This window comes from Sesamum indicum, linkage group LG12, assembly GCF_026168435.1.
Source record: "Sesamum indicum cultivar Baizhima isolate 11 linkage group LG12, ASM2616843v1, whole genome shotgun sequence".
Classification (NCBI taxonomy): Eukaryota; Viridiplantae; Streptophyta; class Magnoliopsida; order Lamiales; family Pedaliaceae; genus Sesamum; species Sesamum indicum.
In genome coordinates this window covers 17182650-17210271 of record NC_142668.1, presented here as the reverse complement: position 1 = coordinate 17210271, position 27622 = coordinate 17182650, and the positions used below count along the sequence as shown (strand labels likewise).

At 38.2% G+C, this 27622-nt stretch overlaps 4 protein-coding genes and 1 non-coding gene across 5 annotated transcripts; 4 read left to right on the top strand and 1 right to left on the bottom strand.

Annotated features, from left to right (window-relative positions):
* The first annotated feature begins 914 nt into the window (after positions 1-914).
* Positions 915-8459, top strand: IRX1 (cellulose synthase family protein). The gene is made up of 13 exons (XM_020691347.2): positions 915-2155; positions 2494-2561; positions 2758-2809; positions 2890-3034; positions 3439-3705; positions 5096-5441; positions 5555-5692; positions 5810-5935; positions 6029-6241; positions 6366-6615; positions 6708-6907; positions 7068-7421; positions 7586-8459. The coding sequence occupies exons 1-13, from the start codon at positions 1975-1977 to the stop codon at positions 8171-8173; spliced, it is 2928 nt and encodes a 975-aa protein (XP_020547006.2). The 5' UTR covers positions 915-1974; the 3' UTR covers positions 8174-8459.
* An 892-nt stretch (positions 8460-9351) lies between these two features.
* RLP51 (receptor like protein 51) lies at positions 9352-11028 on the top strand. Its single transcript, XM_011103117.3, has one exon. It carries the CDS (start codon positions 9443-9445, stop codon positions 10724-10726), a length of 1284 nt encoding a protein of 427 aa, XP_011101419.1. The 5' UTR covers positions 9352-9442; the 3' UTR covers positions 10727-11028.
* Positions 11029-12522: 1494 nt separating this feature from the next.
* Positions 12523-14705, top strand: LOC105179481 (Rho termination factor). Its single transcript, XM_011103116.3, has 3 exons — positions 12523-12924; positions 13509-13796; positions 14182-14705. Exons 1-3 carry the CDS (start codon positions 12822-12824, stop codon positions 14592-14594), a joined length of 804 nt encoding a protein of 267 aa, XP_011101418.1. The 5' UTR covers positions 12523-12821; the 3' UTR covers positions 14595-14705.
* A 388-nt stretch (positions 14706-15093) lies between these two features.
* TRNAE-CUC (transfer RNA glutamic acid (anticodon CUC)) lies at positions 15094-15166 on the bottom strand. The gene has a single exon. It is a non-coding gene; the product is annotated as a tRNA-Glu (tRNA).
* Positions 15167-18920: 3754 nt separating this feature from the next.
* Positions 18921-27245, top strand: LOC105179504 (uncharacterized). Its single transcript, XM_011103151.3, has 5 exons — positions 18921-20129; positions 20236-20526; positions 22144-24141; positions 24272-25266; positions 26557-27245. The coding sequence occupies exons 1-4, from the start codon at positions 19199-19201 to the stop codon at positions 24634-24636; spliced, it is 3585 nt and encodes a 1194-aa protein (XP_011101453.2). The 5' UTR covers positions 18921-19198; the 3' UTR covers positions 24637-25266; positions 26557-27245.
* The last annotated feature ends 377 nt before the right edge of the window (positions 27246-27622 follow it).

Below are 27622 nucleotides of genomic sequence, written 5' to 3'. Positions count from 1 at the left end.
TGCACGCGTCGATATAGTTCTCTTTAAATAGGGAGGGGGTGGGGTGGGCCCCTATCTGAAAACCTTTCTGCAAGTTTTCGCAGCGGAGTGAGTGGGGAAAGAGATTTCTATTCATCGGCAAAATAGGTAGTGCGGGAAGATTTTCAAGTCACTGAAGGAAGCAAAGAAGTCGCAATGGGAAGTTCTGTTGGTAATGCTCTGTTCCTCGCTTGAATAATAAAGTGGGTTTTAGAGTTGTATGTTCTTTTTCTTCTTTGATTTCTACGGGAATTTGCGATTTCTTTTCTGTTTTTAATTTTTATTTCTTTTTGCAGTTGATGAAGAACGGATTGATGATCGTAGTTGGTCGTAAGTTAATGGCACCGATGTTCCAGAAGATGGACTGATAGTTATGTTCTACAATACGGACGTCTACCAGGACAAAAATAATTTGGCTTTTCACTAACATAGTTTATTGATGATTCTTTGATTATCTATTTAGTTTCAATTATTATCTGTAGATAGTGCTCTGTTCCTCACTTTCTTCAAGAATCTTTAGGGGCAGAGGATTATCCATCCCCCCGGGTTATTGTATAAAGTGAATAGAATATTTTTTCTTCTTTGATTTATATTGGAGGTTGCATTTTATTTTCTGTTTAATTTTTATTTTGCCAGTGATTGGTTGATGAAGAATGGATCATGATCTTGGTTGAATGTTCAACTCTTTTTTCCTTGGGCAATGACTTTTTAATGCGATTCATCCCTTGGCCCCGGCTCTTTTCTTACGGCCCATTTGTGCTGAGAAGCTTCAAAAATTTCTATTCATGGAGAAGATCTTGCATGCAGGTATAAAATCTGAAAGGATGAATTTTATTGAATTGAAAGTGGAAGTGGATACCCATTTAAGTATACAGAGGTACAGTGCGGGTGCGGGTGAAGAAAAACAAACTCTAGCCACCTCAGCTTTTCTAGTAGAAAAACGCTAATTACTAATGGAAATGCCAAAAGATAAAAAAGCAATATGTACAGCGAAGAAATTGTTAATAACTTAAACCGAAAGAAAGTGCAAAAGCCCCCAGGATAAGTCGTGAATGGCGTGATGCTCTGTATTATGCTGCTGCTGTGCTGCACGTGAAGAAACTGCAGCAGCAGCTCCACTTCAACAATTTGTACGACTTGTTGGACCAAAGTAGTATGGTCTGAAGGCCGCAGAACAAATTGGTAATGTCCATTGCTTGTAAGCATCATGCAATGGGACTCGTTCGTGCAAACCCAGGAAAGCCCATCAGGTGTTTCAGCTTAAGTTGCAAACCAGCCTGATATGGTATTCTTCCTTTTTAAACACGCACAATATACAAATGCTTGGTCATGACTGCATTGACATTTGACTGAATCCATTTATTCGCCTGACCCTTTTTCTTTTAATGGAAGGATATCATATGTGAATAGGCTCTTTCTGAAAAAAAGGGTTGCAAGTTTGAGCAACACTTTTTCAAGGTAACATACCGAGGGTGAGGGGGTATTCCATTTGTAGGAAGACAGGGTTTTCGGTATTTTTCTTTATTATGGGGTTCTTTCTGCGGCTAATCCACATGAGAGGATCTTTTGGAAATTTCCCATTTATGGTATCTCAGTGGCTGCTGGTTTGGTCCAAGGTAGGCTTCGGCTCCGTGAGGCTTAAGACTTGTTGGTTGAGATGTGTCAAGCCCAACCATAACCTGCCTTCCAATTCCCGCAAAATTTCAAATCTTTCACCAAGAAAAGTGACGCTGCTCCCCATCTCTCTCTCTGCTTAAAATTTCATGAAACCGACTCTGCAACCCACATGTCATATCCTACGGCTTTTGCTATATTCCACTACTAAAATAGTTGAGCTTGATTCCTTATCATGCACCAGTTTGTTTCTTGAATCTATTTATCTCCATACGTTGCGTATATATAGCGTCAGGGCTAGAAATTTGTGCCCGAGGAACAGCACTAGTGTGAACTGAAGAGATGATGGAGTCTGGGGCACCCATATGCAACATTTGTGGTGAACAACTGGGATTAAGCGCTAAGGGTGAAGTGTTTGTGGCGTGTCATGAGTGCACTTACCCCATCTGCCAGCATTGTTTGGACCATGAGATCAAGGAAGGGCGTAATGCATGCATGCGCTGTGGAACTCCTTACACTGATGGTACCGAATCTGAACTTTGTGGGCTCTGTTTTTATTTCTTACTAATCATGTTCCGATTTTCTTTAGTTGAACCGCTTTAAATGAAAATTTCAAATGTAACGAGATTACAGAAAATTCTACTCCCTACGGTAATGTTTATGAATTTTGAGGTCCAACTTCTGGATTGGCATAATCTCAGTAGAATATCAGAAATTAGCTTCATAAATTGGCATAATCTCAGTAGAATATCAGAAATTGGCATAATCTCAGTAGAATACCAGTAAAATATGGGAAATGATTGTTTCAAGAAATTAGCTTCATAAATTTAAAACTTGAACTGCTTCACAATAAATTAACAGACGACACAGCGGTAGCTGAAGCATCTGGGGATCAGGCACCGGTTGCATCACATCTGAATACTGCTAAGGTATGATCATTGATGATAACATTTTAGATGAAGGTGAATGTATATAACCATGTAAATGTGGTTTTGGATAAAGTTCTGAAGTCACTGTTCAACTTTTCGATGTTAAATTATATATCCGTATTTATTGTAATTTCCTGAACTCCAACATTTGTAAGACTGACAGACATGGTGTCGGTGTTGCCCTGCATTGTTGCAGGATTCTGGAATTCATGCTAGAAATGTTAGTTCTGTTTCTACAGTCGACAGTGGTGAGTCAACAGAAATAACGACAATCAAAGAAGATATATTGCAAATAATTTTGACTGTATACTCTCTTCTTATTTCAAAGAATACATCAACGACTCTGGAAATCCAATATGGAAGCATAGAGTGGAAAGCTGGAAGGAAAAGAAAACTAAGAAGAAGCGAGCTGCAACAAAGGAAAAAAAAGAAGCGGAAATTCCACCCGAGCAGCAGATGGAAGAAAAACCAGAGTAAGTATACTGAAAACTGAAATTAGGATGATCTCTAGAAACAAAAATGAGAAGAAATCAATATGGAGGGTTTTAGACATGTTGGTTCTTCAAAGATTGTTCTTCCCCCCTTATAATTGTGAATCTTGCTTCATAATCCGAGAGGAAACTATAGAGTTCACTTCGTATATATATCCAGATTCAGAGAGCAAAACATATTTAGCAACTCTATGATATTTGCCTTCTATTTTCGGGTTATGCAGACATTTAGAGGACCAATATCTAATAGCAATCAAGCAGTGGCCTTTTTGGAAGAGCTCTATGTTGACTATTTTCCCGTATTCCATTAGTATGGATTGGGATCTTCTTGTTTGATTTTGAATTTGTCCTAATTGATGTGGATGTGAAAAGACCAACTTGTGCAGGTCAGGTGAGGCTGCACAGCCACTTTCGAGAGTCGTTCCTTTGCCCAAGTCCCAGCTTACACCATACAGAACTGTGATCATTATGAGGCTGATTATTCTGGCCCTTTTCTTTCAATATCGTGTAACACATCCCGTTGATAGTGCGTTTGGTCTGTGGCTAACTTCTGTCATTTGTGAGATCTGGTTTGCGTTTTCCTGGGTGCTGGATCAGTTCCCTAAGTGGTCTCCTATAAACAGAGAGACGTATATTGACGGGTTATCTGCCAGGTTTGTTCCCTTTGATCTTATACTCTTGTTGTTTGTGTGCAACTGTCACAATGATATGAACGTATTTAAGACTTCCACACCTATAGAGAAATTAAGCATATTAAATTCAGATCTTCTCATCTTTGATACTGAGTTATTGGCAAATTTATTTGTTCAACTTGTTATATACCGCCGTATGCAAAATTCTCAGGCGAATTGTGATCTTATATTCTTATGTCCAGTGTATTATGTGCTTCTTCAAATTTTCATAAATACGTATTGAGCTTTCTATTTTTTATGTTATATATTGTATTTATTTATTTAATCTAAAATGTACAACAAATGGAGGAATTTTAGTGAGAAATACAAGATTTTCTAGTGTATTAGTTCAACAGTATTGATGTGTTGATCTTGGAAAATGCATCTTGAGCTTTCTATTTTTTGGAATATAGATTTTTTTTTTGTTTTACCAAATTGAACAAAAAATGGAGGAATTTAGTAAAAGATACAAGTTTTTTTAGTCTATTAAACTAAAACTGCCCTTAGCACCCCCATGCTAGGGGCATGTTAGACGTGTAGCTCTTGAAAAATGCATCTTGTGCCTTCTACTTTTTGTAATATGAATTGTATTTTATTTATTCTGTCAAAAATGATTTTGGAGGAATTTTTAGTGAAAAATACGTGTTTTTTTAGTCTATTGGATCGGCATTACTCTTAGCACAATCGACTCCAGGGGCATATTGATATGTAGACCTTGGAATTCTTAATAAAAAATATGAGTTATTTAAATCTATCAGTTCAACACTACCCAAAAAAACACCCCATGTTGGGATAATGTTGATGAATAAATTTATAAAGATGCGTCTTGGGCTTTTCATACTTATTTTTTTAATCTGAATGGAGCTGCATAAATTTTTAGTAGAAGATACGAGTTCTTTTAGTTTATTAGTTTAATAGTACCATCAACACACTCCATGTTGGGCAGAATTACTCTCCACATACCCCATACTAGGGGCCGTTGATGTGTAGATCTTGAAAAATGCATTTTGATGCTTCTATTATTTGTAATATTGATTGTAGTTATTTATTTTATCTAAAAGGAACCAAAAATGCATGAACCGTTAGTAAAATATACGATATTTTTTTTAGTGTGTTAGTTCGGTAGTACTCTTGGGACAACCCAAAAAAATCTTTATAGAATGTGCCGATGATAGATAAACTAGAAAACCCCGTATTTTTCATTAAGTATTCCTTAACTTTTTTCCTTTTTGTGATCAAATGCAAACTGAGAATGTATGATGGGACTGCAGTCTTTGCACACTTCGTAGTTTCTTGTCTTGTTTTCTGAAAGTGTTATGAAAATACCTGGATATTAAATTTGTTAGACTTTGGTTTTCTTATATTTTGACAGGTATGAGCGAGAGGGAGAGCCCTCTGAGCTTGCTGCAGTGGATTTTTTTGTCAGTACAGTCGACCCACTGAAAGAACCTCCTTTGATAACTGCAAATACGGTTCTCTCAATCCTTGCGGTGGATTATCCAGTTGATAAAGTCTCTTGCTATGTGTCTGATGATGGCGCAGCCATGCTTACTTTTGAGTCTCTTGCCGAAACTGCTGATTTTGCAAGGAAATGGGTGCCTTTCTGCAAGAAGTTCTCCATCGAACCACGTGCCCCTGAGTTTTACTTCTCACAGAAGTTTGATTACTTGAAGGATAAAGTACAACCGTCTTTTGTCAAGGAACGCAGAGCAATGAAAGTAAGTATATCTGTTCCCATTTAGTGCAAATCCTAGAAGAATAATTCTCTACTGATAATATTTAGTTATATGCTGAAATCAAGTCCATTTACTGATGGCATTTGAGGTTACAGAGGGATTATGAAGAGTATAAAGTGCGTATTAATGCTTTGGTAGCAAAGGCCCAGAAAACACCAGACGAGGGCTGGACCATGGCAGACGGAACACCTTGGCCGGGAAACAACCCGCGTGACCATCCTGGCATGATTCAGGTTTTGATGTATTCTGGTTTTTGGACTCAATATGCTTACCCATGCAGACCAGTGTCACTCTATTGTCTCTTGCCCTATACTTTATAATTGGCGTTACCTTTTTCTTTTCTTATTCAGGTGTTTTTAGGCAATTCTGGTGCACATGATATAGAGGGTAATGAGCTTCCTAGGCTGGTTTACGTGTCAAGAGAGAAGAGGCCTGGCTATCAACACCATAAGAAGGCTGGTGCTGAAAATGCTTTGGTATGCTCATTTATTGTGTTCTATGACAAGCTTTCATTTTTCTTATGGTATATATCTCGTGACCATCACAGGTAAATGATTATGTTCTGTCAGGTAAGAGTATCTGCTGTTCTCACAAATGCACCATTTATCCTCAACCTGGATTGTGATCACTACGTTAACAATAGCAAGGCTATTCGTGAGGCTATGTGTTTCTTGATGGATCCTCAAGTAGGTCGAGATGTTTGTTATGTGCAGTTTCCTCAGAGGTTTGACGGCATTGATAAGAGCGACCGATATGCCAACCGCAACACAGTTTTCTTCGATGTAAGATTCCTCGCACTACTCAATCTAGATTCACAATTTTTTAACCCCTTGCAGTATACTAAATTCTCAAGATTAAGGTTTGACATTACATAAAATTATTAAGTTAGGTCCATGGTGATTTCAGGTTAACATGAAAGGGTTGGATGGCATTCAAGGACCTGTTTATGTCGGAACAGGGTGTGTTTTCAATAGACAAGCCCTTTACGGCTATGGACCTTCATCTCTTCCCAGTCTACCCAAGACTTCTTCATCTTGCTCATGGTGTTGCTGTTGTGACAAGAAGCCTACAAAAGAAAAGGATCTCTCAGAGGTTTATCGTGATGCGAAAAGAGAAGACTTAAACGCTGCCATCTTTAACCTTAGAGAAATTGACAGTAAGTCTCTTGCATTTTGGTATACTAAAATTATGGGCATAAAATGCAGAATCCTTAAAAACTGAAGCGTATCTATGTGGTCGTTCCTGTAGATTATGATGAGCATGAAAGGTCATTACTCATCTCTCAGATGAGCTTTGAGAAAACCTTTGGCTTATCTTCCGTCTTTATTGAGTCTACACTGATGGAAAATGGAGGACTTCCTGATTCTGCCAATCCATCAACACTAATTAAAGAAGCAATCCATGTTATCAGCTGTGGGTATGAAGAAAAGACTGCATGGGGTAAAGAGGTCAGGAAGCAGCTTCATGTTTTTCCATATGCCAACTTTCTTTTCTAACTTTAAGCTGTCTTATATGAAGAAGGCCATGCTTCTGGCAATTTATAGTTCTTTCTCATGTTGCATAACAACCTATATCTCTTGTTCTAAGTCGCTCAAATTTCATATGTAGATCGGATGGATATATGGCTCAGTTACAGAGGATATCTTGACGGGGTTCAAAATGCACTGCCGTGGATGGAGATCAATCTACTGCATGCCTTTAAGGCCTGCATTCAAGGGATCAGCGCCAATCAACTTGTCTGACAGGCTGCACCAGGTACTCAGATGGGCCTTGGGGTCGGTGGAAATTTTCTTGAGCAGACACTGTCCTCTGTGGTATGGATTTGGAGGTGGCCGCCTCAAATGGCTCCAGCGCCTTGCATACATCAACACGATCGTCTATCCTTTCACATCTCTCCCGCTGGTTGCCTATTGCTCACTGCCTGCTATATGCCTTCTAACTGGGAAATTCATCATACCAACGGTAATTCTTTTTGCCCTTCTCCTGCCATCGGATAATCATATGTAAACTCATGCAATCTCAACACCTGAAATCAGATGTACTCCAACAATTCACAATTTCCTTAAAAGTTTCACTACCTGAAGATTTCACAATCTTGCTTGTGCTTATGTTTTCCCTTGATCTAGCTTTCCAACCTCGCGAGCGTTCTCTTTCTTGGGCTCTTCCTCTCTATCATTCTGACGAGCGTGCTTGAGCTGAGATGGAGCGGGGTAAGCATTGAGGCCTTGTGGCGTAACGAGCAGTTTTGGGTTATTGGAGGCGTCTCGGCCCATCTCTTTGCAGTCTTCCAAGGATTCTTGAAAATGCTTGCGGGCCTGGATACCAACTTCACCGTGACTGCCAAAGCAGCAGACGACACGGAATTTGGGGAGCTGTACATTTTGAAATGGACAACGGTCTTGATCCCGCCAACGACTATTCTGATAGTGAACTTGGTGGGCGTTGTTGCAGGATTTTCTGATGCCCTCAACAGTGGGTACGAGTCGTGGGGGCCGTTGTTCGGCAAGGTTTTCTTTGCTTTCTGGGTGATCCTGCACCTCTACCCATTCCTAAAGGGTCTGATGGGCCGACAAAATCGGACTCCAACCATTGTTGTGCTGTGGTCTGTTCTTTTAGCATCTGTTTTCTCTCTTGTTTGGGTGAAGATCGACCCCTTTGTCAGCACAAATGATGCTTCAACAGTTGCTCAGAGCTGTATTGCCATTGATTGTTGAGCATACAGAAAGTACAAGAAGCCCATGGCATGCTCTTAACATTTCACAGCTTTTCAGAGCATATAAGTATCAGTTCCACTTAAAAGTTTAGACATACATATTCTCATGTTTTCAGGTAAGAGAGTTTGGACTTGGAATCTTTGGATCCATGAAATAAGTGTGTAATGATAATGCATGAAAACTGGAGTTAGATAGGAGGCTGAAAATTTGGATCTTGATTTTGTAAAGAATGTCCACCCATGATTATGATTTATGATAATGCTCTTCTGCTGGGGTCAAACCATTATACATTGCGTGAATCCAAAGTCTATGATAAAACCATCTATGCTTCTTAACTGGTTTTTCTCAAAATTTGGTTGAGTAATGATCATATGGCCAAGAAGATGCACGGTGAAGGTAGGGTGTTTTTGGGCTCTGAAAATAATAATTTAAAATTTTGTCATAATGTTATTGCGGGGCATATTTGTTAATAAAATTATTAATGGCTAGCAAAATTAATTTATTATCATAATTACTTTCGATGAATTCAAAACTTGAATACATAATGATGATCAAGCGTTCCGACACAGACGTACAATGAGAGAGGGTACACCTGTATCCAGCTATATAATAAATATGGGGTTTTGAAGCTTTCACTGCAGGGATTGCTTTTAAGTTTTACTTTAGTATAATTCCAAATGCGCTTTTTCCCTCACTACTACTATTAATTATTCAATTTGACAGAGCATAATTTCAACTTCAACTTGGGTGTTGGGACTTGCATTTGACTCATTCACTTGCAGTCTAACATATTTTCCCATTGCTTTTTGCGTTTTATTGCAAGAATAGGAAATATTATGATAATATAAATATTAGCTAATATAAGTAAGTATGTTTAATCAATAATTAATTATTAACTAAGTTAAGAAATACTTATATTCTCAATCTACAACAAATAATATGCATAAAATCAAATTCTATAGGATATATACTGACTTACTTAGGTAAATTAGGTAATTGATATATGGGGCTTAGTTTTATGTTTGTAGAGAGAAATGTACCTATTTTTGTTGGTTATCAAATCATTAAAGAGGTGTTTATTAGATTAGATATATGTATCTCATAAACTAAGGTAGTTAGCAAGTTATGTAAATATAGGGAAATCCAGGGCTATTAATATGTCCCACCAACTGTCACTCACTCCCCTCTTACCTCTTCACTTCACACTTCACACTACTACTACTCTCTGTCCATCCCCTTCCCTGCTTCAGAACTCAATCCTCCATCACTATGCCCACAATGGCACCAGATCCTTCTCTCCTCCTCCTCCTCCTCCTCTTCCTCTCCCCTACTAACAGCGCCGCCGCCGTCTCCCCTTCTCCATCACCTCCGTCAGCCACGACTCCTACTCCCTCCTCCCCCGTTTCCTCTTCTACCCTTGACCCAAAACAACTCAGAGCACTCCAGTCACTTAACATTCCCACCTCCAAAGACCCCTGCTCTTCCCACTCCCGTCCCTCCACCACCACTTGTGACTCCTCCACCCCCTTCCGCCACCTCATCTCCCTCACACTCTCCAACTGCTCCGACGACGTCGCTCTATCCCTCACCGCTCTCAAGTCCCTTTCCACTCTCACCTCCCTTAACTTCATCAACTGCCCCATTTCCCCCATTCGCTTCCCCTCTGACCTCGCTTCCAATCTCCATTCTTTCACTTGCATTAACAGCCTCAAGAAACTCACTGGGGTTTGGCTCAGCAGGCTGCAGAATGTGACTGAATTAACTGTCTCGCGAGTCAGCATTACTGCCAGCGGTCCTACTATTATACTCAGCGGCATGAAATTTTTGCATTCTGTGACTCTTTCACAAACTAATCTCTCCGGCTATCTCCCTAAACATTGGCATCCCAATCTTACTTTTGTTGATTTATCAGGAAATCATCTCAAAGGAAAGATACCCCTTTCACTCACTCGCCTTGAAAATCTTGCTCATTTGAATCTTTCATCCAATTCCCTTAACGAGACAATTCCGACTACCATCGGAGACTTGGCTTCTTTGCAGAATCTCTCTTTGGCTTCAAACTCATTATCCGGCCCCATCCCCGACTCTTTAGCTGCATTGCCAGGGCTAGTGCACCTTGATCTGGGTTCTAATCAGCTCAATGGGACGATCCCAAATTTCATAAGAGACATGAAGAAGTTGAAGTACCTAAATCTAGCAAGTAACAACTTTCATGGGGTGTTGCCTTTCAATGCAACATTTATAAAAGGATTGGAAGTGTTTAAGGTGGGTGAAAATTCCAACCTTTGTTACAACCGCTCAACTTTGGGGTCAAAAGTGAAGCTCGGTATTGCACCTTGTGATAGACATGGGCTGCCTATGTCGCCACCGCCGGCTAAGGATTCATCCTTTGATGATTCAAGTGACAGTTCCGATGATGAAGATTATAGCAATGTGGAGGAAAAGAAGCATCATAGCGGACCAAGTAAGGTTGTTCTAGGTGTTGCGATTGGGCTTTCTTCTATTGTCTTTCTCATCGTTTTCTTGGTTCTTTTATCTAAATGTTGTAAATAAATTTGAAACGAAAAATGATTTGTTGGTTAATTAGCTTAGGGGCATTCAGCCATTAAAGATGAGATTTGTTCTAATAGTTATTTAAAAGAGTTTCAGAAAGAGAAGGGTGAAAGAAAAAGGAGATTCTTTTCTGTGTGATTCTTTTTATTACTTTCCTATAATATTGCTGGAGCAAGAAAGCTCTGACTCTGTTGATTGATCCGTGCTCTGTATTTTACTTATGTTTTGGGTGTTTGATCTGCCATTGAGCCAAAAAATGTCTGGCCTGGGGTTTACTTTAGTGTTATCCCTCTTTATCTTTATTTCTGCTGTGATGTAAGATTTGCTTTTGTTTTTTGCACTTTCCTCAGTTTCAGCCTTTGATTCTGTCTTCTCGGAACTTGGTTTGCGTATTTATTCTTTTCAGAGGCATCCATTGTTCCTTGAATTTCTGAATACGCTTATGTTGTAATTTCACCTGTGCAATAAGTGTGTTCACATTTTGTTTGAGGCCTTGTGAGGGCGTAAGACATCAACTCGTTTTGGCTCCACCAACTGATTATTTTGTTTGACTTATGAGGAAAGCATAACGCGATAACGCTGGCACTCAAAATAAGTGGTATGGTTGGATGAGTTGGGGGTATACGAGTTCTTGAATCTTGATCTTCTGGGATGATCAGGCAGGGCAATTACTAAATGATAAATGAGTTAAAAGGAGGGGGTTCTTTGGATTGGTTTTAGATAAACCATTCATTATCAATTTCTAATGAAACTGCTAGTGCCCTTCGAATCTATGCTATCACTGTTGATTTTTAGGTGGGATCACTGCATTGCTTGGTCTAATCACTGCATTGTGAAGTCTGGTGCTGGAAATTCCATATATGACCAAATGGAAAAGAACTCAATCGTGCAATAGCTTGTTGAAGGTGAACACTCTTCAGACAATGATCACGACATGGATTTGTAACTTGAATTGAAAAGTAAAATTGGTGTGTGCTTGTGGTTGAAGAAATTCCATGCAACTCTTCCCTTCATCTCCACGACAGAGAGGAGACCAATGTGGTAATGGAATGAAATATGATTGCATCTCTGGTGGAATTAATGTGTGTTAGATGTACCATTGTGGATGTACTGCAAGCTTTTTGTTCAAGAATTTGATTACTTGAATATGCTTTATATTGATAGACATGAACAAAGCTTAAGGAATAACTTGTCCTTGTCATACTCCAAGAAATCATAGTTTATGGCGCTGCTTCCATAGTTCATCCTATTTACTCTGACCGTTCCCACCGTGAATTCTCTTTTCTTCACTTCATCTTATACGTTTTAATGTTTTCCTCTTCATCATTTGGGCACATAGCATAGCAGACATGGTTACTGCTCAGGACCAACAACAGGTCCCTGACAAGTCATTGGATATAAGAGATCAGATGATCATGTCGTGGTCCATGTTCACAGATCATGGCTTTGGGTCCGGAAATCAAACTCCCAATTTCTTATAGTTCTTCATCAATGTGTTTCAACTGGAATGTGTAAAAGAAAATCTATCATTTTTCTTGAAGTAGAAAACTCATGGTTAACGTATTGCTTTCTTAACTTGGATAAGTTATTGCTTCAAAAATTGTGAACGTGGAGAGATTGAGGGAGGAACCCTCCACGTCCTAGGTACAAGTACAACCTCCAAATCCCAATACCAACGACACACCGTCGGGAGTCTTGCGTTCCTCTACATAACTATAAATTAGATTACGATTACAAACTTGCTGGCTCTTTTAAATAACTACTGTAAAATGAAAGCAAGAATCTTGAAATTGATAAGAAACATTTTCTGCGTTCTAAACCTTTTCTTGAAGTCTAATGATCAAAACTCAATGCCGAAAACATCGGTCATCTCATCGCCGATGTGGGCCCTAACAAAAGAAACCCTAAAAATGGATGTCGAGATGACGCGTGAACACGCGCTACCTCGGAGCGTGAGAAGAGTGGGTTCTGGACAGGATATACCCACGTAGAGCTTCCGCTTTGTGGTGTACATGGTTTTACAGTTGCAGGAAGTTATTTTTCCAATTATCCATATCCATGTCCGGCTGAGCATCTAAAGGCTTTCCAAGACGAGATGGGAGGAGGATCTGTTCTCTACCCGCACTCCCTTCTTCACTTGCCATCGTTTTCTGCCTCCACCAGACCCAAATTCGGAACACCAATTTTCTCTGTAAAAGGTATAAGCTTTAGCCTTCTGCTTTTTGAATTATTTCTTCAATTCTTGATATTCTATAATCTTGGCTGTACTTACTTCATCTCTAGTTTCTTTCTGTTCGCGCATTTGTTTTTGCTATATAGATATTTGTTGGTTCAATCAGAAATAACCCTCCTTCCAAAATGGCCTTTTAACGATGATTTTTGAAATTCTCTGGAATCCTTTTGAACAAGTGTTTCATCTTGTTGGGGAGAGATCAATCTTGAACACTTGGTTTTAGCTAGTTAACAATTATCCGTACTCCTGTGGTGCAGAAACCTAACATTGCATTCTAGGCATCTGATGCCAACAATGCACTTCCGACGATACTGAAATTCAGGATGGGATCGCCCCCCACCCCCCCCCCCCCCCCAACACAACCACTTGTGTTCATTTGCATTTTCATCGGCCTATTGTGTTTAGGGACCCAAGTAAAACTGGTGAAGGTGTACATGGGTTGTAAACATGCCTGCATTTTGCCATTATAAATGCATTAGCACTTCCTTTAACCTTTGCCAACATCAAACTGAGGTATCATTTCTTGATGCAGCTTGTTCAATTTGGCAGAAATAGCATATAGATTTTCCATTCCGAGCATAAGAGCTGATGGAAACAGAGAAAGATCTCAGAAGAACTCCTCCCAAGGAAGGGCACCCAAGGCGGACGCTCAGGAGGATAATCCTCAATCATTTGATGGTAGATCGTCACCTAACAAGGAAGAGATCCTAGCTCTCTTTAAGCGAATACAGTCTTCAATCTCTAAAGGGGAGAAGAGAAATTCAAAGGTTGCTGAAGATAAGCCCTCGGCTGAATCAATTTTGGAAGTTCTTCACCAATCAAGGACACGAGGAAAAGGTTAGACAGATAACATAATGCTTTCTTTCATGAAAAGAATGAAAATAGTGGTATGGAAAGACGATCTTCCCATTTTATAGTTGAAATTGCCTCCTGCTAGCTTTAAATACGTTAAAAGTGCCAATACAGAAGAATATTATTACCTTACTGAAATATATGCTTTCAAGGAGCAAAGAGTCATCATCAGTTTAGCTAACATCAATAATAGGTCTTAATTTCACATTGTTGCCCATTGGCACGACATTGGCGATGATATAGTTACACGTAAGTCTTACATCTCAGTGTAAATGTGACAGTGGCAACTAAACTGCAGTTAGTATTGTGGATTCTTGCAATTATTTGGTGTTCTTTATTGGTCTAAACTAAAGACTTTGCTCTCTGACAGCAAAAAATCTGGGAAAGAAAGGAGGTAAATTGCCTTCTGTGCGAAAAGAATCACTAAACAAAGAGGAGAGAATGGAACATTCATCAACAATGGGCTTGAGATCCACAAGGCCTCCATCAAGTTTTACAAGAAGGTCCCCCATACCAACTCTATCAAGCCAAAGAGATGAAATTCTGCAGAAAAGTGAAACATCACCTGAAACAGTCAAAAGAGATGAAACTCAGCTAAAGAATGAGACCTTACTGGCAATGGATTACAACAATGATCAGCCACCGGAGATTAAGTTTGAGGAAATGAAACTTGCTGAATTAAAAGAAGTTGCGAAATCTAAAGGGATCAGAGGTTATTCAAAACTTAAAAAGAGTGAGCTTGTTGAGCTCCTAATCAGCTCATTAAACAATGCTTCTCCATGAAATGGAAGCCACTTGAATAGTTCAATCGTTGACAATGCTTGAACGTAATTTCTTCTGGATTCGTGTATTCGTTGTTTTTGTGATTGAAACGTAACTAAGTTATATGGAGCAGACCGTGGCTCTTAGCTGGAAAAATAATTTATATCCCCGTTGCGTGATTGAAAAGCCAAGAAGCCATCCGCAGACTACATATGGTAATTCATCATAAGGATGAATCATAAGCAATCTTTAATAGCGTAATACTGTAGTTGAAAAGGATGAAAACCAAAGATAACAGAGAAGTTATCCTTTCAATCATCAGAAGTTCGCATGTAAAAAGCTGGATCAAGGGTTTTTGGAGCGAGTGGTAGGTTTTCTTCTATATATAACCAAGAATATTGATTATTGCATGAGTTGCTTAACAGAAGCTCAGGTTTTGGGTTCAAGGTTTCAAGCTAGGGCTTTTACAGTTTGCTGGAGTTTAACGTGAATGACCAAAGATGTGTAAAAATTAAAAATATTCCGTTGCCGGGACTCGAACCCGGGTCTCTCGGGTGAGAGCCGAGTATCCTAACCATCTAGACTACAACGGATTGATGAACACAACCTTAACGTGTATTCTCAACTACTTGTATTATATTAGTTTATTCTTGATTTCATAGAACTTCCAAAATCTGATTATTTGTAGTAGTATTTTAATTTTTTTTAGATACGTTTCTAAATACGCTGACTAAATTTTATACGGATCATGTTTCATTCAACTCTGTGTAAAATGACAGCTCTCAGGCATCTGCAGCTGCAATCACATTAAGCAGTCTACTAAGGGGTGCCAGTGGACAAATCAACGGTTTCAGTTACGCTTTTGCTGTTCTCTGAAAATTTGAACAAAGCTACTCACTGAAACCATCAACATGCACAACATAATGCAGACATTGATCACATTTTGCAAAATATCAGTAGGGGGGGCGGGGAGACCTACTCAAATGTTAAAAAATGGCTCTTGGCTTTGAAGGAGTGTGTAATGATCTGTTTCGTGAATTAAAACATATTTACACGGAAAAACAAGGGAAGAATAAATGCTAGAACCAGACATGCCATTAACAAGTTACATAGCGGCTGTGCTCCCCAACAGCTTGTGCCGCTGCCACCAAATATGCTAATACCACTGACAACTCCTCTCCTCTGAGCCCACTCTTCCATGAATCCATTATCACTAATACCACCTTCGATATTCTTTACAGTGTCCCCACAGATCTCGCACAATCTACAGCCACAAGAACGAAGCACATCATCATATATTTGACTGAGGGGGGCTGGGGTGATGATGAAGGATCTCAAGCAAGCATATTTACTGCTAATGAACTAGTGCAGTTAGGCTGCATATTACCATGTACTTGGGATATTTACTACTCCCACTTGCACAAAAGCTTAAGGGGCTCAGTATAGAAATATCGTTGTAGCAAATGATTGACAAGCGTAACTTCCACATGTACAATCAGATTTCATTTAACTGAATTTGAGTCGCATATTTTAACATACACCAGCAATTTCAGACACTACTTAAAGCCGAAACTCATAAACTTTGGGCTAATCTTCAAGGACGGAACAATGCAAGTCTTTGAGTCAAGACGTCTCTTCTTGCTTTGAGCAAAAAATGAAGGCCTCAGAGGTGGAACTATGAAGAATTAAATCACATGATTCTATATTCTGAATATCAATTAACTGATCTCGGAAATCTAACCCCTCCAGTCAAAATCTTATGCAATCCAACCAAAAGGAATTCACAGCCATGAAAGTTCAAATCTTCAATCCCCCGACAATCAAAAGCTGCCAAAAACATTGAAGGTCATCACCACGGCATGTGTTTTCATCAAAGCACAGAAACTATCTTGAAACTGTTTCAAGCATTTCCTCTTTTCCAGGTATTCAGCGTTCAAGCCAAAAATGTGAAAATTACGGGTGAGCATGCAACATTAACCTTTTATTTCATAATCTCCTAAACTCAAAATATGCATGTCCAGAAAAAAGAGTCGTCTTTATCTCAAGTCAATTTAAAATATAGACTTTCTGGAAAAATATTTTTCAAATTCGGTTAAAAAATAATGCAGAATTTTGGGGTTGTAAAGATAAAAAAACATCAACCTGGAAAACCGGCATAATTATCAGAACCAAAACAAAATAGAAAAATCCATTGACGATAGAGCAATCAGCCAAACAACGCGGCCGTGAAGAGAAACTAGAAATTTCAGAAGGCAAAATTACCTATTCCCTTTCAATCTAAACCAAGCTTCGGCGCAACGGACATGGGCAACTCCAAGCTCACCTTTGCAGCCACAGCCAAGCTCAATCAACTCAGCTGCATCGTCTGTTTCCTTTGCACTCAAAAGACATATTCTACAGATGTTCTGATCGTCGGCCTCCGGGTCGTTGCAGTTCATATCAATCGAACAAGACGAAGATTGATCTGCGCCGACCATTTTTGCCGCATTATTCTCTATTAATGCCCAATCAAACGCAGGCCCATTTGACTTCGCATTCGAATCTGCAAAGCCATCGTCTGCGTTTATTTGCAAATTACAGTTTCCGAATTTCTTGAATGATCTCTGAAACCATGGCTGGTGGCCCGATTAACTTCTCATAATACTTGAGATACATCAATATCTGGTCCGCAATCACATTCACCGGAAATATAGAAACCACACAAAAAAATCTGATTATATTTAGAAAACAATCTACAGAAGGCCACATGTCGCCCAACCGCAGTAATGTAAGGGATAGATACATTACTTTGAATGCCGGCTCACCAATTGGAAGCTCAAACGTGGAAGTGATGCTGGAGTTCCACTCAAAATAGGAGCATCTGCATCTGCTCCAGGATGAATCTCAGTATTTCGCTCTCAAAACATTCATTTCGCTCTTCGCCGTTGTTTGATTCCATAGTAAAACATAAAGAAGATAAAAGGAGTAATGGTAAACTAGTGGTAAAAATGCACATTAAAAGTGTACATATTATAATTTTATTATGATTTATTTAATTAAAAATAATTAAGATGACTCATCAGAAGCTAATGCAATGAATCCTCTTCCAAAACAAAGCAAGCTAATACAATGAATCAATTTTAAATGCGCATAAACAAGAATTTAGTTATAAAGTCAATTGATTTAAGGGATAGTTATGGTGTGGGAATAGGTATTTAATTGGGCATTTTATTCCACATAAATTGCATGTATTTACAATGGGATGGGGTGGGGTGGTTGAAGGATGATCACTTGGTCAAGAAAATAGGTTTTTCACCTACCATTCATTCTCATAACCATTAATCTATGTTTCTATTCTTTCATATATGTCGTTTCCCTAACATTTTGTTCACTTTCAAATTGATTGTGCAAACATGAACCTGCAAGCTTAATAAGATGAGTACTAATCATGATTACTAAACTGATATCAGACTGCATTGGATGGAATGATTTCAAACAAGGTTTTAAGTACTTTTAGGTTGCATTTGAATAAATGGATTTGTATTTGATGAAATGATTTGAAAAAATATTTCAAATGACTCCATACTAAAAATTCTGAAACTCTTCGGATTTCAATAAAATATAATCCAAATAAGAGTAGAGGGATTTAAAAATGCTTTAAATTTAGAAATATCTAAATAAAATGTTATTCATGATTCTATATCTATCAATTCAAATATAGCTTAACATCTTTTCAATTGGATTTGAATTGTTTATCTATAACTAAACGAACCCTTGAGGAGATGTAGATGTAACTTACCCTCACAAATAATTTTAATTTTCTTTGGTGATGGATCTTGTAGAATTTTCATGAGGACTACTTTGTTGATTTAGATTTCAACTATGGTTATTTTTTGTCTTGGTCGTCCGTGGTCAAATTCGTGAATGATTTAGTAGGCGTAGAAACTAAGTCTTCCTACTTGATAGGTAGGCAAACAAGAGGGCAAGAGGCCCTTTCAATTGAAGGCTTGAAATTGACAGTAGAAGATGGGATTCCTTTGCTTTTTCCATGGAACAACTCTTTCCAAGTCCACCATTGACATGAAAACTTGGTGGCATGTAAGTGCAAGACTTGAGTTGTATTGCCCGTGTTCAATTCTTTGAGTCCTAAATCTAGAGATCATCAGATATGTCCAATTAATATCCAACACAATACTCTGTTCATCGTTAGTCGTCTTTCTTCCATTATGTTGATAGTGGGATTAGGAACACTACTGATTTGACGGCTAGACATGGTTTCAATTATCAACTTATCTAGAAATGGAAGTGAAAGAGAAAGACCATATTCTCATGATGTGACCCCACGATGTTCATTGAACACAAACAGAGGCGTGAGCAATGGTTAAGAAAAACTTCAAATTCCGACGTATTTATCTCACGCGGTGATTATGCAAAGGTGCCTATGATATGAAAATGAGTATAAATAACTCAAGTCTGGTTCTGCTGGCTGCCCGCAGCTACAAAAGTTGATTTTTGTGCTTCGTAACTTTAGAATCATTCACATTCTCTGTGTCAATATTTAAAGAAGATCATAGCTTCACAGAAGTGAAAAAAGCTGCAGATTTGAAGATACATCTTTGGCTCTGGATTATATAGCCTGTCCTTTAATGTGCAAGGGAATGATGACGGGTAGAAGTAACGTGCTTCTGTTCATTTCATGGTCTATGTACCTGTTTATGTCTTGCTTAGCCTTAAACAGACTCAACATCATGACTGATCAATCCGCTCTGCTTGTCTTCAAGTCACAATTTGAGCAGGAGCCAGGCAATGTTTTGGCAAGAAACTGGTCTTCTGATACTCCTGTTTGTAGCTGGATCGGGATCACTTGCAGTTCCCGTCACCTAAGAGTTGCGGCCATAAATGTTTCCGACATGAATCTTTCAGGCATTATTCCTCCACAATTGGGAAACCTCTCTTTTCTGGTTTCTCTTGACTTGAGTGGCAATAAGTTCCACGGGGATTTGCCAGAGGAGTTGGCTAAGCTGAGAAGACTGAGGTTCTTCAATTTTAGCTTCAACAGATTTAGTGGGAAAATCCCGTCATGGTTTGGGGCATTGCCTAATCTTCAAGAACTGCTTCTTGAATATTGCAGTTTCACAGGTTCAATCCCACCATCCCTGTCTAACATATCAAAGCTAGAGACTTTGAATTTAAAGTCTAATTTGCTAGAATCAATGATCCCTGCCGAAATTGGAGATCTTCATAACCTGAAGCGTTTGGTTTTAGGAGAGAACAAACTCTCAGGGCCCATTCCAGCGAGCATCTTCAACATCTCGACCTTGGAAGCAGCTGCTTTCACTTCCAACAGCCTCTCTGGTAATCTTCCAGCAAATATGTGCAGACACATGCCAAACCTCAAGTCTTTTAATGTGGCTTTCAACCAGTTACATGGTCACATTCCATCAAATATAGATGAATGCTCAAAGCTGCAAACTCTGGCGTTTGAATATAACCAATTTACTGGACCCGTACCAAAGCAGATTGGAAACTTATCTATGCTAGAGATTCTGTATCTTGGGAACAACAACAACTTGAAAGGTATTTAGTTTGCATTTCTTTTCTATCTCAGTATCGAGTATTATAGTTAGTTCCTGCTGATACTGAACGCCATGACACATTCAGTTCCATGTACATTTTTATGCAGGTGAAATTCCAGCAGAGGTTGGCTACCTTTCTAATCTGCAGGTTTTGAGCTTGTCTGCAGACGGCATCAGGGGCCCAATCTCGTCTTTCATTTATAACATATCTACTCTGCAAGAACTTTATCTTGATGCAAATAACCTGACAGGTAATTTGCCAACAGAGATTTGTTTGCGCCTTCCTTCATTACAAGGACTCTATCTTTCTGCAAACAAATTGGCTGGCAGCATTCCACGACAATTGGGCAATTGTTCTTCACTGGTGGAGATATACATGGATGAAAACATGTTAACAGGTATTCCACATGTTTCATTTTCTTATAAAACCCCATAAATGGATAGTGGTGGCTCAGTCAGTATATATGTCTTCTGGGTGGTGGGGACACAATAGAATAACATCAACCATGGAAACGAGCACTTCTCCTGGTTCAAAGTCGCAGTGTTGGCGGCAATATCAAAAGGTGTTGTGTTCTACATTGATGAAACTTTTTTGTTCGGATTAAATTTGGACGAACCAAATCAATTAAGGCAAATATATTGTACTTAATTCAAGTTCGAGCTACTACATTGAATGCAATGTATCTAAATGTTATTAGGCAAACACGAAATAAAATGCTCAAAAAATTCTAATAAAATCTGAAAAATATAAATGATATGAATGACTACTTATTTAACATATTAAAATACCATCTCCTAAATGTGGACTGTGGCATGCAACATAATCAAACCACACAAAAAATCCAATAATAATTTTTTATTGTTTGGAGTAGGGGTGGCAATATGGGTGGAAATCCATGGTTCCAACCCAATTCATCTAATTTCGGTTGATTTGGGTTTAAAATTTTTTAATATGGGTTCAATATGATTTTGTTTAAATAAATTTAAATAGATTATAGGTTTATATGGGTTCTAATGGGTTATAAATTGATTGTTCATGCTTAATTTTTTATTAGTTTACCAAAAGTAATTTTAGTAATATAATAGAATTGATGAAAGATATTAGTATAAATTATAATTATGAGTTTGTTATGGGTCCTATATGGATTGGTGATGGATTTTAAGTGGGTTGATTATGGATTTTAAGAGGATTGGCAATCCGTATGAGTTGGTGATGAGTTTTAAGTTCATCAGAATTGATTTAATTATTCTATATATTACTAACTACTTTTACATTTCTAATTTTTCATATTTTTATGAGAAACAAAATTTTCAAAATTTATTTAGCAAATTATTATTTTTTAAATTAATGAGAAACAAATTAAAAGAAAGTGAAGAATTATATAAAATAATTAAAACTTGCAATTCATATGTGACCATTTAAAATTCTTTTTTTTAATAAACTAATTGTATACAATTATATTAAATAAACATATACAATAAACTTATAATTACTAACATGTACTATTATTATTGCAATTGGAAAATTACACTTCAATTTTAGAAAGAATTATGGAGAAATTGATTGTGCAACTATTCATCATCATGATTTGTTTCAAAAAATACGGTATTTTTTAATATTTTACAAGCTTTTTACTTTATATTTAACAAATAAATTTTTAATGTAATCTGATTACTTTTCATAAATAATAAATAAATATAAATTTAATCGTATTATATTATATCACAAGTTGTATTAAAAATATTGTCATTTTACTATTATTATCTGAAACTTCAAATTTTTGTAAATATTAAACATAAAAAAATGAATATTTTTTACCCAATTCGATTTATTTGCAACCCAATTCATTCTCAACCCATTGATTCAAACTCATTTTAAACTCAACTTATATTCAACTCAACCTATTTGGACCAGACCCAAACTATCCATTTGCCACGAGTCTTTGTTTTGTCACAGGAGCTCCATCTTTTCCAGGGACTTTCTAATTTTACTATGCATATTATATTTATGGCAGGTGAAATACCTTCAGAAATTGGCAATCTTTTGAATCTGGAGATTCTGGTTTCTGATAACAATCAGCTAACAGGTATCATTCCGGCTACAATCTTCAATATCTCAACCTTGAGAACCCTCTCTTTCTTTGCAAATCACATTATGGGCAGTCTTCCGTCAACCGTGAGCGTAGGGCTACCTAACCTTGTAGAACTTTATCTGGGACAGAACAACCTCACTGGTCCTATACCAGGTTTCATTTCAAACGCTTCCGGTCTAATCAGTTTAGACTTGGGTGGTAACAGGCTAACAGGTTTAGTTCCCAACTCCCTTGGAGAGTTGAAGTTCCTTGAATTTTTGAACATCGCGAGAAATGACTTCACTTCTGAGTCTTCAGACATGAGTTTCGTGACCTCTTTGACTAACTGCATGAGACTAAAAGTTTTGTGGGTTTCTGATAATTCCCTCAGCGGTTACCTTCCTGATTCAATAGGTAATTTCTCTTCTAGCCTTGAACAAATTGAAATGAGCAACTGTGGAATCAAGGGAAGCATTCCAAAAGAAATTGGCAACGTTAGTAACTTGGCCTTCTTATATATGGACGACAATGAATTTACAGGGTTCATTCCCACCACAATCAAAGGCTTAAAGAATCTACAGCTGTTGAGCCTTCAAGGTAACAGATTGAGTGGACCAATCCCAGATGATATCTGTCATCTGTTCAGCTTAGGAGAGCTAACATTGAGTAAGAATAAGCTTTACGGTCCAGTTCCAGCATGCTTAGGAAATGTTACTTCTTTAAGATATCTTAGGCTCGACCGCAATGAATTAAATTCTAGCATACCTCTAACCATAGGAGGCCTCAGAAATCTCCTGAGGTTTGAATTGTTCTCAAATTTCTTCAGTGGTGTGATACCCCCAGAAATAGGAAACCTGGTAGCAGTAACCTCAATTGACTTGTCTTTGAATGAGTTATCAAGTGGTATTCCGACCACCATCGGTGGCCTTATTAGCGTGATCGATCTGTCCTTGGCCCAGAATAGATTGCAAGGACCAATTCCTGATTCAATCAGCACAATTGTAAGTCTTGAAAGGTTGGATCTGTCCCATAACAACCTCACAGGCGTCATCCCAAAAACAATGGATGGACTTCAATATCTCAAGTATCTGAATCTTTCATTCAACAAGCTGACAGGGGAAATTCCTAATGGAGGGCCTTTTGCACATTTCAACTACCAATCGTTTATTTCGAATGATGCACTCTGTGGTCCTCCTAGGTTTGAGGTACCAACATGCCCCTCTGACAGCCACAACCATCACAAATCGAGCCAGAGCACAGTTCGTGTCGTACTGATTCCGTTGGCCATTGTGTCCGCAATTTTTGCCTTAATAGTTTCCTTTTATCTGATAAAACGTCAAAGGAAGAGAAAAGTTCCAAGTCAGATGGACTTGTTTCCTGCCATAACGCTGGACAGGATTAGACACCATGACCTTGAAAGGGCAACCAATGGATTTGGTCAAACCAACTTGCTGGGCATTGGAAGCTTTGGTTCTGTTTACAAAGGGGTTTTCACAGATGGGACAATTGTAGCTGTCAAGGTATTTAATTTGCATATAGAAGGAGCTTTCAAGAGTTTTGATACAGAATGTGAAGTGCTACGCAACCTTCGACACCGTAATCTGACCAAAGTCATCAGCAGTTGCTCCAACATTGATTTTAGAGCCCTGATACTTGAGTACATGCCAAATGGGAGCCTCGAGAAGTGGTTACATTCTCACAATGAACTGTTAAATCTTTCACAAAGGTTAAGCATAATGATAGATGTGGCATCCGCAATCGATTATTTGCACCATGGGTACACAACACCTGTTGTACACTGTGATTTGAAGCCCAGCAATGTCCTTCTAGACGATAGTATGGTGGCTCATGTAAGTGACTTTGGCATAGCAAAGCTGGTAAATGCAGAGGATAGTGTACTTCAAACCAATACTCTCGCAACATTTGGGTACATTGCACCAGGTTAGGCTTCCTGTTTTAGACTAACAAACCCGGTTATCTATCATGCATAGTTCTCTATTTCTCAAAAGTCTTTTTCTAGCTGCACATGAGGAGATTGATTCTTCTAAAGATTTTTATGGTGCATGTGTAGAGTATGGATCAGAAGGACTAGTTTCCACAAGATGTGATGTTTACAGTTTTGGCATTATGTTGATGGAAACGTTCACGAAAAAAAGGCCGACTGATGATTTGTTCACTGGAGATATGAGCCTGAGGGATTGGATAAATGAAGCATATCCCCATTCACTGCGTCATCTGATAGATGCGGCTTTGCTTAATCCTGAGGAAGAAAGCTTTGATAAAAATGTTGATTGCATATCATGGATTATGAAATTGGCTCTCGATTGCTCCGCTGAATTGCCTGAAGAGAGGACTAGTATGAGAGATGCTCTGGCCACTCTGCAGAAAATCAGAAAGCAGTTTTTGTCAAGCCGCATGACAAGCTCAAGCTCATAATTTGTTTTTGGATTTCGGGTATTCTAAACCATCAGACAGTGCTGAAGCAGGATGGAAACAATTAAGAAATTAGTGGAACAAGTTTAAAACTAAACAAGAGCAAGATGGAAGATTGAGCTCCAAGACAGGTTGTCTTCGGGCATCTAATTGATGCTTGATAGAATTGGAGAAGCCTAATCATACAGGTTTTTGGCTAACTGGTAGCTTAATGTGTGTGGAATGATGACCAAAGATTGTTTGGCCGGTGCAGAGACCACCGGAGACAGTGGATCCAGGGATCTTCAGATATGTCCAATTAGCATCCAGCGCAATAGTGTTGCTGAAAATTTTAAGATTGTCCAAGTGTCTCGTATGGAAATCAATATCTGAATTCAGATATACGAGTTGTATGAGATTGCATGTAATAGTTTCTTGTGAGTTGTGATCCAGATTGATCTGAATTGAAATAAACGACAAGGCTTATGAGAACATTGGATTTTATCTCAGCCTGGAATTCAAGAATCTTGAATCCTACATATTTGTGGAGAGTCTGAACGTCCCCGTTAACAATAGCCATTGGATTGCTGCAGGGATGGTGGTTTTGATTGCCCGCACCCTCCATTCCAAGAATTCACTGCTAACAATCAAGAGGTTGGGTTGTACAATTCAGTAGATTCCGTTACTGTAACAGCTGAACAGATAGAGAATTCGGGAAAATAGGGGAAATTACATCCATTCATCTCAAATTGACATCTTTTTTCCAATTAAAATGTCCTCCGAATCAAATTTTAGGATACCCCTCATCACTTTATCAGTACGTTGTTACTTTAAGATGAAGATATTACTGATGACAAAGAGGCGAGAAACGATACATAGAAAATAAACTATTATCTATTTTGGTCATTTCGCTAAGTTTTACATAATATTTTTTCTTTTTTGTCTGAAAAGAGCAAGCATGTTTAAGTACTTGATTATTTTCTAATTGGATTTATAATGTTTTACAAACCTTAAGGAAAGCAATTTTAATTTCCGATCTATTACTGAAATTTATTTGTAATGAAATTAAATTTCAGGTAGCATAGATGTAATTTAGTATCTGAATAGTTAAACTAAGTGCTGTGTATAACGGCTTGATATCTTCCTGTTCATCATGATGTAGACAATTATGAAGAATAGAGGAAGAAGTTTTCAGGCAAATGAGAGCAAGATGGAAAATTTGAGGTGATAGGAATTGGATTGAAGAACAGAATGTACATATTTCTTCACTCTGATATGAATCAAAAAAGGAAGATTTTCTCTTCTCCAAATACTTGCTTCATGATGTTTTCTTCTGCTATCATCAGCACTGGGGTTACTGATACCTTTTCACAATCTGAATTTTAAAATAAAGGCTGCAAACATTCATCACCAGTTTTATGTATCTTTCAATCATTTTCGTTCCTTAGGAGCACTGCCGATTTATAAAAGCAAACAAGATTTTATTTGTCAACTTATCTCAAAACGAAAGAGAAAGAGAAAAAGCTTAAGATGTTCATCGAAAGCAATCGTCTACTGATTTCAAAGGGTGCATGATGTGAAAATGAATATATTGATAACTTAATATTTGTTCGGGCTGGCTGCCTGCAGCTTCAAAGTTTGTGTGTCATAAGTCTATGACTTTTGGTATCATTCAGACAACAGTACCTGATTGTGTGTCTGTCCATAATTTTATTAAGATAGAGAAGATCATAACATACAGCACTGATTCAAGTAGTACAAAAACCTCCTGATTTGAAAAGACATCTTTGGCTCTGGACTGTATAGTGTGCAACGGGAACGATGGATGGGAGTAACTTGCTTCTTTTCATTTTATGGTCTATGCACTTGTTCATTTCTTGCTTAGCCTTAAACAGTCTCAACAGTACTACTGATCAGTCTGCTCTGCTCGTTTTCAAATTGCAGTTTGAGCATGAGCCAGGCAACATTTTGGCAAGAAACTGGTCTTCTGATACTCCTGTTTGTAGCTGGACCGGGATCACTTGCAGTTCCCGTCACCTAAACGTTGCAGCCGTAAATGTTTCCAACATGGATCTTTGAAAGCCTTCTCAAGCTGCACAAGGGAAAATTTATTCTTCTAAAGATGTTTGTTGTGCATGTAGAGTATGGATCGGAAGGACTAGTTTCCACAAGATGCAGCATTTACGTTTCGGCATTATTTTGATGGAAACATTCACGAGAAAGAGGCCTACTGACGATTTGTTCATGGGAGGCTTGAGCCTGAGGGATTGGATAAATGAAGCATACTGAGTCATCTGATAGATACTACTTTGCTTGATCCTGAGGAGAAAAGCTTTGACAAAAATGTTGATTGTATATCATGGATCATGAAATTGGCCCTGGATTGCTCTGCTGAATTGCCTACAGAGAGGACTAATATGAAAGATGCTCTGGCCACTCTGCAGAAAATCAGAAATCAGTTCTTTTCAAGCCGCATGACAAGCTCAAGCTCATAATTTGTTTTTGGATTTTGGTTATTCGAATACTTCAGACAGTGCTATAGCAGTTGTGTCAAATGAAGCTAGAATATATCAAATATCTGATTGAACAACTTTTTCTTCTTCATATACCAATTATCTGAAAGTTCCAAATGACTCCATTTGAGAGAATTAATTTGTTGCTCAGCTACATTTACAATTTATCATCGCTTATGACGCTAAACGGGGACAGAACCTTTTAGATGATGGGCTAATGCTGATAAAGATCCTAACAATTTCAAACATTGGAAACATTCTCCGCTAGTCCCGTCTCAGATTTTTCTTCTCTCTTTTTTTCGGTTCTTGTTTCTATCTTTAAACTTAAACTGAAGGCAGCGGAAACTGAAGGTAGCGGTTATACTTAAAATTGATGCGACGTTGCAACCAGTTTTAGCTCATTCTAAGGTCGTCCTTGGATGCATATTAGGTATCTGCCGGGGCAACGGTAAAATTCTTGTGCCCGGCATTCTTGATTGTGAAAGAAAAAAAAGAGT